The following is a 17,519-nucleotide window of genomic DNA, read 5'->3' as shown; positions in this document are numbered from 1 at the left end:
CTGAGATAATTGTTTATCTGCCTAAAAGGTTATCCAACTAGTTCGTGTACGGGACAGGGTATTGTGGGGCGAAGCCAAGTATCCAGTTAAATTGACTGGATAAACATTGATTTTCAGCATCATATGGCTAACATAGCCGGCTAATTTTAGGTTGGCAAAGAACAGTCCTAAAGTTAGTTAGACAATTGAATCTGGCTAACTTTAACATAGCCTGACATATTCAGTAGTACATCCATGCCACTGAATATCCCTGGAAAGTTAGCCAGGTAAGTTTATGCACTTAAGTTCATTTCAAAAATCCTCAGTAAAGTCTACATGTACAGTACAGACTTTACCACTATGTGGGAAGTTATACAGTTACCCTCATTAAGTGCATTTGCATTTTTCTACTAGCCTTAGTCATTATTCAGCAAACTGCTAATGTTTCAGCAAACAATTAGACCAACTGTTTACGCCAACAAATCACCTCATACAACAATATTTTCTTCGAATAGAAACTTTCAAAAAATAAATTCAATCTCCCCACAGGGTATCTTATAGGAATTATTTTCAATACATCTTTTTAGAAATATATCTTGAAAAAGAAAAACATTTTTTAGCTGTAGAGGAAAGTTTCATACCAAGCTTTTATCCCCAACTGGGTGATATCTCTTATGTTGTAATCATGAAGCAACCTCCACCAGCCAATGTGTATTTTTTTTTATATGAAAACATTTTTTTATATATGTGTACGTGAATTAAAAAACTGCCATGTTCAAATTATTTACTTTCAAGAGTTAACTTGTGAACTGCATGGATGTTCAATCCTTCTGGCTAGTAGATATATTTAAAACGTATGCCGACTTATCTGCATTAACCTTCCAATTCACTAGCCAGAAGGTTTGAACATCCGTGCAGTTCCTAGGCGCGTGCGCATGCTACTTGGCCCACCCTTAAGAACACTAGGGTGGGAACCTCAGGGGCGTCTCCTCCTGATGACATCACTAGCCCTGGACTCTTAAGCACCACCGGGGCCTGGCTCTATTCGACTTGGCAATGAGTTCCCTCATTGCTGATTCTTGCTGCTGTCTCCTCGGAACTGTGGTTCCTGTATCCTGCACTTTCTGGTGTGAGACTCTCCGGATACTCGCTCCTCAGAGGCTCGCTCCTACTCTGGCTTTCCCACTCCTTGGGAAGGCCCTGCACCTCAGAAGCTCTGCCTGCCGGCTTCCCCGGTCCTCGTGGTCGCTCCTGGATCTACACTGCTTCTTTGGAGACTCAGCATTGGTGTACCCTGCTCTGCAGGCCATTGGCTTTCTACTTCAGTGACTGTGCTGCGCTCCCCTGCTCCTCGGGGCAGCGCCTTGTGTTCTTCAGTGACTGCCCTGCTCCTTGGGGCAACACCTTGTGCACTTAATGACTGCCACGCTTCCCTGCTCCTCAGGGCAGCGCTTTGTGTACTTCAGTGACTGCGCCGCGCTCCCCACTCCTGGGGGCAGCGCCCTGATTCACTTCAGAGACTGTGCTCGCACTTCCCCGCTCCTCAGGATAGTGCCTACATCATTTCTCCTGTGCTGTCTTACCACATGGCTTCACCCCTTGAGGTAGTTCCCTTGGCACTCCTCCATACCCTGCCTCGCATTCCCCGCTCCTCGGGGCCTGCTCTGCACTCCACCACAGTGAGTTCCTACTCTAGCACTTGCACCTACATCTCAGCCTCTCTCTCTCCGTACTCTCTGGGCTGTGTCATCTGCTGCTACAGACCTCGCCTTCCGACGGTGAGGTCCCGTGGGGCTCCTCCCCATGGGCGGTACCAACTCTCACCTCGGGCCAAGGACCCACTAACTCACGGATCCTAACACCAGGACCTCGAGACTTGCGTTGCAGTCACGGCAACTCTGCATATGTCTCTGTCCTGGTAAGAAAACCTCTCCAGTTTGGAGCGGGGGGATTCCCTTCCAAACTGCCCCGCCTCAAGTGATCTTAACCACTGATGCCTCTCCCCTGGGCTGGGGAGCCTATGTGGGTAGTATCCACATGCAGGGTCTCTGGACCAATCATGAAGCCCGCTGTCAAATAAACTTTCTAGAGCTTCAGGTGATCCAGTACACCTTATGGGCATTCGGAGACCGGTTGTCGCACAGGGCAGTCCTGATCCAGACAACTAGGTGGCTATGTGGTAGATCAACAAACAGGGAGGCACGGGATTGTTCCTCCTTTGTCACAAGGCAGTGTGGGTGTGGGCCCTGTCACAGGGGATGTTGCTACAAGCAACATACCTGCCTGGAAATCTGAACGTGCTGGCAGACAGGCTGAGTCGCTCCTTCCAGCCGCACGAATGGTCCCTCACCCCGGAGATAGCGGCCAAGCTCTTTTATCGGTGGGGTACACCAGATGTAGACTTCTTCGCCTCCCTGCACAACCACAAAGTAAGCAAGTTCAACAGGACAGAAGGACTATGATCCTAGTGACGCCCTTTTGGCCCCGACAGGTCTGGTTCCTGCTTCTGCAGGACCTGCCAGCCAGGGACCCCATCCGGCTGATGACTGTGCCCAATCTGATTATGCAGAACCAGGGTGCCCTGCACCATCCGAACCTCCGGGCATTGTCCCTGATGGTGTGGATGTTGACCACGTAGTCCTTCAGCCCCTGGCTCATTCGGACAGTGTTTGCCAGGTGCTGGTGGCTTCTAGGAAGCCCTCCACCAGGAAGTCCTACAGCTTGAAGTGGAGAAGATTCTCTGTCTGTTGTGTGGGGCATGATTTGGATCCATTCACATGCCCCCCCCCCCTCCCCCAGCTATTGGACTACTTATGGCACTTTTCTGAGTCTGGCCTTCAAACCAGCTCGGGTCGGGTTCATCTTAGTGCTGTCAGTGCGTACCATCGAGGTGTCTCTGGCATGCCCATTTCGGTGCATCCTAAAGTCTCTCTATGAGGGGCTTGCTCCAGTTGAAACCTTCTCTTTGGCCTCCTGTTGTGTCCTGGGACCTCAACATTGTCCTAGCACGGCTCATGTGTCCTGCTTTTGAGCCACTGCGCTCCTGCGATCCGATGTTCCTCATTTGTAAAGTTATTTTCCTGGTGGCGATTACTTCGGCTAGTAGAGTCAGTGAGCTTTAGGCTCTGATTACATACCTGCCATACACGAGGTCCTTTCATGATCGTGTGGTCTTGCGTTCCCGCCCTAAGTTTCTTCCTAAGGTTGTGACTGATTTCTACCTTAATCAGTCTATCGTTTTACCCACCTTCTTTCCTTGCCCTCATTCCTACCCAGGGGAATGGGCTGTTCATACCTTGGACTGCAAGAGAGCCTTGGCTTTCTATCTAGATCGCACAGCTAGCCATAGGCAGTCCACTCAGCGCTTTGTGTCCTTCGATACCAATGGGCTGGGGTTGGTAGTGGGTAAACAAACTTTACCCAACTAGCTGGCGGATTGCATCACCTTCTGCTATATGCAAGAAGGCCTTCTGCTGGTCGGCAGAGTAAAGGCTCACTCCGTGAGGATTATGGCGATGTCGGTGGCTCATTTGCGAGCTGTCCCTGTCGTTGAAATTTACCGGGCTACAACCTAGAGTTCTCTTCACATGTTTGCAGCTCATTACTGCCTGGACAAGGATGGGCGTCAGGACAGTGCCTTTGGTCAATCTGTCCTGCACAATCTGTTCCAGACCTGAACCCAGCTCTTCCTTTTCATGCTTCTAGTTGTACCAGACAGTCCCCTGTCAACCTACAGCGCCGCAGTTGTTATTGTGCCCATTGGCACTTTGTTTGGTCGTTGTTGGTCTCTGCTATGGGACCAGTCTTGAACTTGGTATTCACCCACATGTGAGGACTACCATCCTGATTGCCTAGGAAAAAGTGCAATTGCTTACCTGTAATAGGTGTTCTCCTAGGACAGCAGGATGTTAGTCCTCAGGAATCCCGCCCGCCTCCCCATTGAGTTGGGTTCTCCTTACAGTTTGTTGTTTTATTTTTTTGCTCATATTTTTCTATGTTAGGAGACTGATGGGGGACCTCGCGTGGACACGTGGATAGTGGCATGCTGGGCATGCTCAGTGTGTTGGTTAAAGCTTCTAGAAACTTTGACAAACGTTTTCCGTGTCAGGCTCCATCGGATGATGTCATCCACAAGTGAGGACTAACAAGTTACAGGTAAGCAACTGCACTTTTTGTCTGGTATCAAATGTAACATCTGAAGTAGAGAATTCCAAAGCTTTGGACCCACTTTGGAAAACACAAGATCTCTTTCTTGAGTTAGATGTGTACTCTGTATTGAAGGAATAGTCAATAGTCCTTTATTTTGAGATCTTAGTGTTCGCTAAGGTAGTATGGCTGTAATGACACCCCTCTCAGACTTGTGTTACTGGAATGAATGATTTTGAATATTAACATTAATACTTTATAATAGATTCGGGATTATTCTGGCAGCCAGTGCAGTGAAATCAGCAAGGATGTGATGTGATCAAATTTCCTAATTCCTAATAAATGTCTCGCTGAAGCATTGTTATGACCATCGGTCGCAGACGGCTGCAACTGCGTCTACTCATGTCCTGCACCATCCTGCTTCCCTCTCCAGGCCTGCTCGCAGCGGGGGCTAGTCTCTGCCACCGCATACCCCATGGTTCCTCGTGGCGATCGGGACACCGCCACCACCCACGCTGACTCTGGGCCTTCCTAGGCGCACGCGCACGCCACCGGGCCCTCTTTTGAAGTTGATACGGCGGGAACTTCAGGGGTGTCCCTGATTGATGATGTCATTGGATCAGGGTTGTTAATCTCCGCCTTCGCCTCCAGCTAGCTGACTTGGCAACGAGTTCCTTCGCTTCTTTGAGCTCCTGTCTCCGTTTGACCTGTGGGGACATTACTGGACCCTACCTGGGCTCTGGACCCTGGCTGATACCCACTCCTCGGGGGCCTGCGTGTGCTTTCTATGGATACCTGGTCTCCTGGCTTCCCCCGCTCCTTCCAGAAGTCCTATTCTGCTGGCTCCCCACTCCTCAGAGCTGCCTCTGGGAACGCCTTCACCACCTGGGAATTCCCCGCTCCTTGGGGTAGTGCCTACATTCTACACTTGGAACTGTCAGTGCTTTCCCGCTCCTCGGGGTAGTGCCTATGTTCTACTCTTGGAACTGTCAGTGCTTCCCCACTCCTCAGGTCAGTGTCTATGTTCAACACCAGAGACTGTTGTTCTTCCCCGCTTCTCGGGGCAGTACCCTTGTTCAACCACTGGTGCCTGCTGGTAATTCCCGCTCCTCGGGCTTGCCTACATCATCACCTAGAGACCTGACTCGGGCTTCCCTGCTCTGTGGGTTAGCCTAATTCATCGCATCAGTACCTCCCTCGCTATGCAGCTCCGCCCCTCGAGGTTGCCTCTACAGTACTCCTCCTGCATGTCCTGTCTCGCGCTTCCCGCTCCTCGGGGCTGCCTAGCGCCATCTTCGTCGGAGGTCTCTGCCCATATACTGATCTCCAGCCTGCCTGCTTACTGTGGGGGTCCCTCCTTGCTGCGTCTCTCACCCCGCTCCTCGGGACTGCTCCACATATTCTCACCCAGAGCTCCTGCTGTGCCTGACCTCGCCTCCCGACGGTGTGGACCTGTGGGGCTCCTCCCCACAGGTGGTAACAACTCGCACCTCGGGCCAAGGGTCTACAAACCCTCAAACCATTACAGGCTTTTTGTAATAATTGTAATGGTTTTAAGATACATGCAGGAAGACCAAGTAATATGGAGTTACAGTAGTCTAGGTTTGAGAAAAGTAGATTTTGCAATATAGCATGGAAGTCCTTGAATGTTAATAAAGGTTTCACCCAATGTAATACATGTAACTTGGCATAGCCTGCATTGTTTAATTTTTTAATGTGCTTTTTCATTGTCAGTTCTACAATACCATACATACACAGAAAATTCCCCCAACAAAGGATACAGCACACAAGAAGGGCATTTCCCCTTACCATTTACAATAGAAAAATATTATTCAAACTCTGGTATCACCTCACTGTAACAGTAATATATTAGCACACCTTAGTAAATCATATAATAATTCAAAACCCTTTTACTTCCTATAAAGTCGCCGCTGCCGCGGCTCTACTGTGAGGCAGGAGAGGAGAGGAGAGATCAGTTTACCGGGGATGAGGTTCCCGGCCCCAACGGACCCTGCTCCACTTTGCTGATGTCATCCTTAAGGGACCTTTTACTTCCTATAAAGTCGCCGCTGCCGTGGTGCATAGTGTCTGCCGGCGCGTCGTCTACGCCGCGCGCCATCAAAGGGGCGCGTGACTTAATTTCGACTTGGTTTCGAGTTGGTGAAGAGGGGAGAGAAAAGGCTGTTTACCATCTTACTTCCTTCAGAATTCTCTGTGCCTCCCCAAGGAACGAAGGAGTGCTTGGGAAAGGAAGACCGATTGGTAGGAACCCTTTTTCTATCTTTGCCTATTAATATTATGCCGCATACTAAACGCAAGGGACGCCTGCATGTGGAATCCTCTGCCCCACCGCAGGCTTCTCCCTTGCAGCAAAAAATAGAGGGTTTCTTTACACCGGTGGCAGTTTCAACACCTGATGCTGTGTCCGCTGAGGGTGTAGGTTTGTAGCATAACCTCACCCTCCTGGACATTCAGACCTCCTTAAGCTCCAGAGCCCCTCAAATACCATCCCATCCAACCCCGGGAATTTTTCAAGAGTCTGTTCATGAGAAGCAGCTGGCTGTGAGCGGTCTCATGAATGCCGGTGGAGAACTTGGAAAGGTTCCCGAGGGAAATAATGTAACATCAAATGGATATGAAGGAAACCTGGCAAAGGAAATCCAAATGATTTCAGAAGTTTGCCAAGAAGGAGGGTCGTCATCTGATCTCACTATGGACAAAATAGTTCAGCCTGATGTAATAACTTTGAATTCCATTTGGAAAGCTTTGATGACTATGGAAAAATCAATATCAATGTTAACTAAGGCAATAAATGTTTCTCAGAACAAAGTACATAACATTGATTCCCTAGCTAATACTCACGAGATAAAATTAAAGGAGATTACTGATCAACTTTCATCTATGAAAGAAGTACAGGATAATTTGATTAAATCAGATGAGTTAATGAAAAGGAATTATGAAAAAATAGAAAATAAAATGCGCTATCTGAATCTGAGAATAATAAATTTTCCCTGTGTGAAATTAATTTCACCCAGGGAACAATTTAAAAATTATTTAATTGATGTACTCTTAATATCTCCTGAAAAGATACCTTCTCTTTCAAAAATCTATTATGTATCAAATAAGGTGAATAGGAATGGAGCCAGAGTATTGGATATAAATTTAGATACCGAACTAACAGCATTTCTTGAGACACCTACTGAAGAACAAATTGAATTTAGGGGAACTCTGTTAGTATCTTTTGTTCATGAGATAGATAGAGATTTAATTTTAAGAACGTTTCTTCGAAATTGAAATAAGGTTTATTTAGGACAGAAAATATGGATTTATCCAGATGTCACAAAGGACACTCAGACTAGGAGGAAAAAATTTGTGGATATGGTGCAAGAAGCTAAATTACTGGGGATCCAATTAGTTATTAGATATCCATGTAAATGCATGTTTACATATAAAGACAACAAGTATATCTTTTATGAGCCTGTACAGTTAAGAACATTTATAGATAAATGTAAGAGTGAAATTAGGGACACCTGATCCTCTTTGGGGTATTTAGCAAGATAGACGCTGCAACTTCCTTTTTTTGTTTTTCTAGTTTAATTTCTTTTTTCTTGATGTGATGCTCCTGATAAACTTCCGAGTTCCTTATATTTCTTTATAAATATATTTCTACAGAGGAATTGTTTATATTAAGGTACTATGCTATACTTGGGAAATTACCTATGATTGTATATGATATAAATCTTCTGTGTGAATGTAATTGAAAACTGATAAATAAAGAATTAAAAAAAATAATTCAAAACCCTGCAAAAAATGTACTCAGAACCTATAGCAAACCTGCCATACCATAATACACTGACAGACTACAACAGTAACAACCCTATCCATGGGGCAACGCTGCAAATATTACACAAGGCCCTAAAACACCAAAATACTTCCTATTAGGAAAATAGAACAAGTGAGGCTGCTATACATCCCTACACAGAAACTGCATGCTATTGCAAGCCTGGACTCTTGGATCGAGGTGGAGTTGGTGCAACCTGCGGGGAGGAGTCCTGCAGGCCCCACCGTTGGCTGGTGGAGCTGGCTGTGGCAGAGGCCCAACTGGAGTTTCACCTATACCAGCCCTTGTTCCCCTTAAGTTGAGGCCTCGGATGCCGTGGGTGGCAGGACTTAGGTGCGGACCTCTGTTGATAAGGTGGAGATCCATGGAGACAGTCGAGTCACAGGCCAGGGTCCAGGGTAGTCTGAATACAGATGCAGTCAGACAGGCAGCGGTCAGGGCAGGCAACGCTCCAGTGTGGCTGAGGAACAGGCAGTGGTCAGAGGCAGGTAAAGTTCAGTCATAGTCGAGTCAGGCTGTGGTCAGTGGTAGGTGGAGTAGTTCAGTCATAATCGAGAAACAGGCAGTGGTCAATGGCAGGAAGAGTTTATTCGTATTCAAGTGTCAGACAGGCCCAAGTCAGAACCAGAGATCCATCCAAGGGAAGACGGGAAATATAGGCAGCCTGGGAGGGAAGGAACAGCACAGTTGGCCAAGAGGAGAACCTGACCACAGGATAAAGATGAAGAATGGAAGACTGACCATGGGACAAAGATGAAGAGAAGAGGACCAAGGACTGCCAAGATGAAGACCGGGAACACAGGAATGAAAACCAGAAACACTCTGAGCCAATTTGCCCTACCTAAGGTAGTTGACCTATTGCCAAGGCATGGACTGTAGGAGGAAAGGCCCTTTCATAGGCCACAGGCCATTATGTCATCCATGGGCGCCGCGGGGGATTTCCCGCCATGGGAGAGAGGGACACATATGCGCCTAGAGCAGTGTCGGGGAGTTGGCGGCATTCTGCCACAGGAGCATCGGCCTGGCTTGAGCGTGGCAGTCTATCACAGTCTGGGGGAACCGAAGCAGCACCGGGGCTGAAGATAAGAGCAGCAGTTTGGGGGACCAACCTGCAAACCACCGAACACAACACATGCTAGCAGAATACCTCACCTCAATCCTACATGCAGAACATAGATTTGTGTATAGAAACTAAGGGCCTGATTTACTAAGGCTTTTTTCCCATTCTGTATCTATGGGAAAAATGCTTAGCAAAGAAGGCCCTAAATGCTTTATATGTGTATTTACTTATCTTCTCATGATGTATGCTGTTAATATAAATAAAAAAGTAAAAACAAAACAAAACCCATGATCATTCCTCATTAATATCAAAAACAATCAAGAAATATAAAACATCACCCATACCAATAAAAATAAATATTGGATCTGTTACTAATAAAACAACATTCAATAATTAAAAAACACATACAAAATTACAAAACACCAATAAAATATTTCAAAACAGCAGACACATCTCATTCAATAATTAATACTAATAAGGATTTAAAAAATCCCCCACTGTTCATACCTGGGAACTTTAGATTTCCAGTTGCCTGAGATTATCATTTATTTGTAGGCTTTTATATACCGAAGTTTAGCGAAAGGCCCTCACTCCGGTTTACAGGTATAACAACATATTACAGGCATAACACAACTGGAACAACATCAGATACAGATAAGTTATAACAACAGATACAAATTGGTTATATATAACAGCTTATATATCAACAGATTAGGTATAGCATCAGTTAAAACAGATTAACTATTACGTACATAACTGTGGGGGATGACATGGGCTTTCCATTCGTAACTGTGGGAGGTGACATTTATCATGTGAACGATTAGCCGATCCCGTCTTTGTAGGCGTGTCTGAACTAGGTTTTGAGTAATTTTTTGAATATTTTAGTGTTGTTCTGTAATCTTAGGTGTTCCGGTAGGGCGTTCCAGAGGTGAGGGCCTGCTATTGTTTTAATGTTTTAATGCATTCCACTTGTTCACTGTAAATATCGTTTCAACCTTGTATCCGCCCCTGGGGCGACAGTTCAGTTCTCTGTAAACCGGTGCGATATGTATTCTATACAGGAACATCGGTATATAAAAATTAAAAATAAATAAATATTGATATGGCTCTGTTTCTTATGGTGGTGAGTTTGGCGGTTGTGACTGATGGTATGTCTAGTTGTACTTTGTTTGTTGATCTCATATTGCATTGGGAGTTGTGTCTTTGTATAATGGTGTTTAGGCATGTGCTTTCACTGTTGTGTATTGCATTGTGGATAATGGTTAGAGTTTTGTATTCGATTCTCTTTTCTACAGGTAGCCAGTGCAGACTTTTTAGCACAGGGGTGATGTGGTCAGTTCTTTTGTGACCGGTGAGGATTCTGGCTGCGGCGTTCTGTAGTAATTGGAGCGGTCGTATGGTAGATTTGGGTAGGCCTATCAGGAGGGAGTTGCAATAGTCAAAGCTAGTGAAGATTAGTGATTGGAAAATGGTTCTGAATTCAGGGAGATACAGTAGTGGTTTTAGGTGTTTGAGGATTAGTAATTTGTGGAAACCCTCTTTGATGTTCATTGCAATATGTTTTTGTTAGTTCAGCTTTGGGTCTATCCATATTCCTAGATCTGTCACGTTTTCTTTTAATTTGATGATTGTGTTGTCAATTTGTATGGCATGGTTCTGGTGTACTCAGTCCAAGAGGATGTTAGCAGAGGTGTGGAAGTGTTTCATTCTGGGCAAACTCCTGAGAGCTCTGTCTTTCAGATAATAGAAAGACTAGGGGCCACTCCATGAAGTTAGCATGTGGCACATTTAAAACTAATCGGAGAAAGTTCTTTTTTACTCAACGCACAATTAAACTCTGGAATTTGTTGCCAGAGGATGTGGTTAGTGCAGTTAGTATAGCTGTGTTTAAAAAAGGATTGGATAAGTTCTTGGAGGAGAAGTCCATTACCTGCTATTAATTAAGTTGACTTAGAAAATAGCCACTGCTATTACTAGCAACGGTAACATGAAATAGACTTAGTTTTTGCCAGGTTTCTTATGGCCTGGATTGGCCACTGTTGGAAACAGGATGCTGGGCTTGATGGACCCTTGGTCTGACCCAGTATGGCATGTTCTTATGTTCTTACCTTATTAGTCCTTCCTCATGGCTTATGGAGAAAAGTGCCTAATTCATAATAAGGCATAGACAAAGTTGGACCTCTGCAGCCCAAAGAAAAGGAAATAGCATTTTGGGATGCTACTAGATGGCTCCCTCTGCTCATTTTCCTCCCCTTCCCCCTGAAAACGCCCCCCCCCCCCTCCTGGGATCTGGATGTGTCAACCTTCTCACTGGTGGTTCCTTTGACCTATTCCAGGGGGTACTGTCTCCAAGGTGGGGGAGCATAACTTTGGCTCTAACGTGCTCACTATTTTTTCTCTTGTTCAGTCATAGATTGGAGGAAGGCGCATAAACCTTAATCTCTCTCCCTCATAAATACACAAATAGGTACTCTCTCTCTCTCACACACATACACACACATAAGGGCTCCCTCACCATCGCACACATGAACACATAGACAGGCACTCTCACACAGACATACACATGCAGGAACACTTTTTCTCACACACACACACACATGCACAAAGGCTCTCTCTCACTCACAGGCAGGCAGTCTCACTTTGTCTCACACATACATAGCACGCTCAGTCAAGCTCACACATACACAGACAGGTTCTCTCTCTCACACACAGGTACTCTTTCACACAGACACACACACAGGCACTCACTCTTTACACAAACACACATACAGGCTCTCTCTCTCTCACACAGACTCTTTCTCACACAGGCACACACACACACAGAGATACTCTCACACATACATACACACAGAGGCACACTCTGGATCTCTCCCTCTTCGTCAGCCACCAGCTGGAGGGGAAATGCTGGGAGCCCCACAGGGCATCTTCTTTGGCTATGGCCAGCAGCCCAGCTTGGCCTCTTTTACTCTGCCAGCCTGGTCTCTTCTCTACTGAAGACGTTGAAATTCAGGGCATCAAGGAAGAGGCTTGGGGTTTGGGCCCCGTGTGCCCAGTGCTAATGATGCCCCTGTCAGGCAGACAGTTCAAATTATATTTAAGTTAATTCAAGAGATAACTGAAGCTTAAACTAATTACAGAATGTTTAATACCTATACTTATCTGTTCTTATTTTCAGATTTACAGTGGAAGTCTGGCCATATGGCAGAGACTCTAACAAACATGCCTCGCCACTCCCTATACATCATAATTGGAGCACTCTGTGTGGCGTTTGTCCTCATGCTGATAATTCTCATTGTGGGGATATGCCGCATCAGTCGTATTGAGTACCAGGGCTCTGCCAGGCCAGCCTACGAAGAGTTTTACAACTGCCGAAGCATTGACAGTGAATTCAGTAGCGCAATTGCATCTATTCGACATGCCAGGTTTGTTAAGCATGAGAATGGGTAGACCTTTTGCAAGTGTATATATAAATTAAAAGTGCAAAAAATGGCATAACTTAAAAGCCAAAGTACAATTGTTTTATCAATTATATTAAGAAAATATTGTATGTTTGATTTCTAAATTAAAATATTATATCAAGCTCTCTAATAATATACAGTATATATATTATTATTTGAAGGTTTAGAGCAAGCAATAGCTCCTTTTTAAAAAATAAGTATTTCAAAACTTACATGGTATACCTTGGTTCCTCAAGAAATGGAATATGATAATTGACTTTTTTGAACATATGACTTGGAGAACAAGTGAACCACACAAAACAAGTCCAAGGGTAACGTGGTTACACAACAGTTAATAAATAATTGTGAAAAAGGCAGCTCATATTCAACCAAACTCTGAAGTAATTATTCCTATAACCAAAAATTAATAATCATTGGCTGCAGTGAGCTTAACAGTGAAAAGTATTTTTGGTTAATGTTTTTAAAAAAAATCTTTTACACTTAAAACCTTGATTCAAAAAAGTTCACATATAAAAATGCAAGACAAATTCTACCTCCCAAGCTGAACTCTGTCACCAGTCAAGAAACAGGAGCAGTCATCTTCAGCCCACACAAACACCTCTAGGCAAAGCCAGGAATACGAAATACCCAGCACATTCTGGGGTAGATTTTATAAACTTACGCGCGCGTACTTTTGTTCATGCACCAGGCGCGAACAAAAGTACGCCGGATTTTATAAGATATGCGCATAGCCGCGCATATCTTATAAAATCCAGGGTCGGCACGTGCAAGGGGGTGCACATTTGTGCACCATGCGCGCGCTGCCAGTTCCCTCCGAGGCCGCTCCGAAATCGGAGCGGCCTCGGAGGGAACTTTCTCTCCACCCCCCCCTACTGTTGTCGGCAGAGGTACGCCTGCCCGAAGCAGGTGTAACTCTGCGCGCGCCAGCAGGCTGCTGGCGCGCCATCACCAGACCCGGGGGCTGGTCCGGAGGCCTTGACCACGCCCCCAGGCCGGCATCATGCCCCCGACACGCCTCCCGCCCCGCCCCAAAATTTGCGCCGCCCACCCGGCATGCCCCTGACATGCCCCCCTTGCGAAGCCCCGGGACTTACGCGCATCCTGGGGCTTGCGCGAGCCGCCGAGCCTATGCAAAATAGGCTCGGCGCGCGCAGGGGGCTTTTAAAAGGGTTACGCGCATAACTTATGCGCGTAACCCTTTTAAAATCCGGCCCTCTATGTGTTGACTTGTCCACATCAGGGGAATCTCTCAATATTATCTCCTCTGAAACCATACTAGATTGCCGAATACTCACCTAACAAAAATAAGAAACCGTGTGTTCTCAATAGCAGGCCCAACACTATGGAACTATGTACCCGAGTTTATTTAAGACTGACTCTAGAAACAAAAAAATTCAAGCATGCCCTAAAAACATGGTTATTTCAAAATGCCTCTATCCCAACTTAAATCATCTGAGCACAGAGCATGCACCCTCAAGGACAAAGTCATTAAGAACCTATCTATTGATCTAAATACCTTATCCCAAATATGTGTCCGTTTTCAAATGTATGATGTTTGACCTCATTAAGTCAATGTACATGGCGATTTGTAATATATATATATGTAATGCTGTAAACCGTTGTGATCTTTATTTGGAACAACGGTATATAAAATGGCTAAATAAATATATAAATGGTCATAGACCTAAAAACTTTTTAATATAAACAAGCTTGTACAATGCAGCAAAATTTAAAGTATAGGTGGCCAATTACAACAGGAATCATTTTAAGTGGGGTGGAGTCAATAGCAGCAAGGCAGATTCTTGATTGTAAAGCATTTCGCTGACCAATATAAATGAAAAGCTGAAGGACAGCCCAATGGGCAGAGAAAAACCCTTCCTGCATCATAGAGGCTTTTCACATAACAAATTAACTCAATAAGGTCAATTATAATAGCACAAAGAGCAATGAGCTGAATGCAAACTCATAGTATTTAAACTAGACCTGCCAAACAAGGAGGAGTCAATCATATAACATGGTATCTATATTCATACCATCATTAAGGTGAACCTTTAGTTTTAGGAATTTAATTGGTCTGTATTTATAAAGAACCACCCCATTATATCATAGAAGGCATGAGCATACAACTATCCAAATATAGACTATGACTTCATCCAAAAGAAACATTACAAAGACAATGTAAGTTTATAAAAAGTCGACTCTGATTGGTGTTGGAAACATTTTTTTATAGAAAAACATTCCAATCAGTCTCAGAATTTATACCTGATGGTGCTATCATATGCAACTTATAAATTCACCATTGTTCTAAATTCAAAAGATGATGTTCTTTATTCCTGGCCCAGTCATCTATGCCTAGATGATCAATAATAAAAATCCAGTGCTTTGCACTCAGGCCAGTATACAGGAAGTAAATATATATTTAGAGCTGCACCTTTGCCTTGTATTGTACCATCGCATCTAAAGAATATCCATGGCATTCTATTATGATAGCGGGTTTATACCAAGCAAAGTAAAATTGTGTGGGGGAAACTGAAAAAGGGAAATAGAAAACTTGAAATAAGGAGTCTGTAATCTTATGACAGTGATTATGGGAAGTAAAATTCATCACTGTGCCTTTTTAACCCTGCTGCACTCATGAACAGGAAATGTGAGTCCTTGATCTAAAACCAGAGATGCCTACAGAAAAGCACTGTAGAGCTTTCAAGCATTTATGTATTCCAAAGAAGGATTATGGTTGCTGCGTTAGTCCACCTGAATGTATAGATTGCAAAGTTTAATGAATGGCCTTCTGAAGGCAGCTTAGCTCTTGAAAGCTAGTCGCATAGACATTGAATTAGTCCCAAGAAAAGGTGTCACCTGTGACTTGTTGGTTGATCCTTATTTCTGCTTTATTCCAAGGGAAATGTTTGGTTATCGTACCCTGTGTTCATGACCTAGTAATAAATTCCTTGAAGAGCTGTCTGCGTTCAGGCGACATGTTTCATAAGCAACAAAAAGCTATAGGAACATTGGTGTAGTAAATGTAGTTAGTAGTCCTATTGCAGGTCCTCCTGTGCTGTATGAGATGCAATAATAGTTACTCGTGCATGTGACTATTGTCTTTTATTTGTCTGTTTAGATTTGGAAAGAAGGCTCGCCCAGCAATGTATGATGCTACTCCCATAGCCTATGAAGATTACAGCCCCGATGACAAGCCCCTGGTCACATTGATTAAAACAAAGGATTTGTAATCTACTGTATCTTTTCTTGATTATTTTTCAAAAGTATGTGATAGTAAACTAAATATTTTTAACAAAAAGAAATGCTTAAGACATTTCAAACTGTTAGCTGTTCAAGAATTTTCTGTAGAATATTTAAGAAGTCATTTTCTGCAGCTTTCAATTAAAAAAAAAATTTTAAAAAGCTGAATTTATAATGTTTTATGAACTACATTTTAATGTACCATAAGGTATATATCTGTATATATAGATATATACTGGATGCTTAAAATAGAGTATGCCTGTTCCTGGCAGACACTATTAAAGATGCAGATACATTACTGTAGTTACCAGAATCAAAAAAGATTTGTTATTTGTCATTTTAGTGCCAGCTTTTATGTAGTGCTAGGAAGGACAAACAATACAATGCATAATATATCTGTTACAAAAAAAGTCTGTCTACAATGTTTGTGTTGTGAAAAAGAAAGTTCAGTAGTTAAATTTATTATTCCTAACTTGAATAAATTAGCTTTTGCCTTATCCTGTGCATGGGTCAATTACCTATTTCTGCATTTTCCCCAGAAACTGCTTAAACATACTCTTGAGTTAGTATTTGTCAGTTTTGTTATAGTATTCAGGCTATGCCTTACAAAACTATAGAATACAAGTTCCTATAAAGGCAAATTTAGAATTGGACTGAACCTATATTTTTCTTTTTAAATTTGAGGTTTTTATAGTGTGAGTAAACTAAGCATTTACAGTAGTTTTAGTTGTTTGCTTTGCAAAGATTGCTAGTGTACCAGACTTGTTCCAGATTGTGCATCCCTTATAGTGCATCTTCTTTATATTCAGGTATGTTTTTTTTTCCTGTGGCTGTATTTGACTGCTGTGTGATTCTCCAAGTTCCATGAGTACTGAATAAATGTTCTAAGTCAAGGATACTGATGCTTATTTACTTTCCTTATTTGAAGCGGTGTACAAGGCAGATACACCATATGGGCTGGCTGTACCACACGGCAAATGACCTCTGCTAAACCAGAATACATTTGCTGCTGAAAGTAATAAAAAGCAATGCGTATTGTTTGCTGTGATTTTACATCACAGAAATTTTAAAAATCACAGAAATAAATGGAGTACAGAGTTCTAGTAGCCGTAGGAAGCCTGAAGAAAATTGGAATCTCAGTAGGCTATGATACCTTTGATTGGATCAACAGAAAAATGTTCTTTCTTCAACCTTGTTGTCATATCTTATGGTAAAATAGTTCACAATCTATTATGATCCCATGGATAAATAGAACAAATACTAATGGTTCAATTCAGGCAGATCTGGGACATAGAAAAATATATGGATAAAAAATACAAGATATTCAGTGATTTTGCTGAATAAAAATAATCTTGCCCTGTATTTAAAAAGTGTGACTCAGAGGATCAGCATATTTTGGATAAATCAAATAATGCCCCTCCCTCTCCCCCTGACATAAGTTTTTAGGCTCGTGCTTTCTTGGAATTGCACAATACTGGATATAATCAGTATGCATGCCCCTCCCTAGCCCTTTCCCGATACAAAAAGTTCCTTTTTGACTTTACTAACTTCCTGAATCGGGCAGAGAAAGATGAGATTTCAGCTAAAGGCAAGAAACTAAAATGTGGCTACACTTCAGCACATAACTCAAACTGCACAGGAATCAATAGGGGAAACAAGGGAAAAATAAACAAAATAAGACATTTATTTATTGTAAAATCAATGTCAATAAATACAAAGCTGGCATTAGGGAAGTGTCTCAAGTACGTTCAAATCAGAATAACCAACAAAACGCGTGGAAGGATTAAATCATTAA

The 17,519-nt window shown here is 43.4% G+C and overlaps 1 protein-coding gene across 1 annotated transcript in view; it reads left to right on the top strand.

The window, feature by feature from the left end:
• Positions 1 to 16,618, top strand: part of DNER (delta/notch like EGF repeat containing) — a 653,505-nt gene extending 636,887 nt beyond the window's left edge. The window contains exons 12-13 of the mRNA XM_029616218.1: positions 12,202 to 12,448; positions 15,603 to 16,618. Of these exons, the coding sequence (XP_029472078.1) occupies positions 12,202 to 12,448; positions 15,603 to 15,714 (359 nt within the window). The 3' untranslated portion in view covers positions 15,715 to 16,618. The remainder of the gene's footprint in view (positions 1 to 12,201; positions 12,449 to 15,602) is intronic.
• Positions 16,619 to 17,519: the final 901 nt, after the last annotated feature.

This window comes from Rhinatrema bivittatum, chromosome 9 (assembly GCF_901001135.1).
Source record: "Rhinatrema bivittatum chromosome 9, aRhiBiv1.1, whole genome shotgun sequence".
Classification (NCBI taxonomy): Eukaryota; Metazoa; Chordata; class Amphibia; order Gymnophiona; family Rhinatrematidae; genus Rhinatrema; species Rhinatrema bivittatum.
This window is presented reverse-complemented; position numbering and strand designations above follow the sequence as displayed.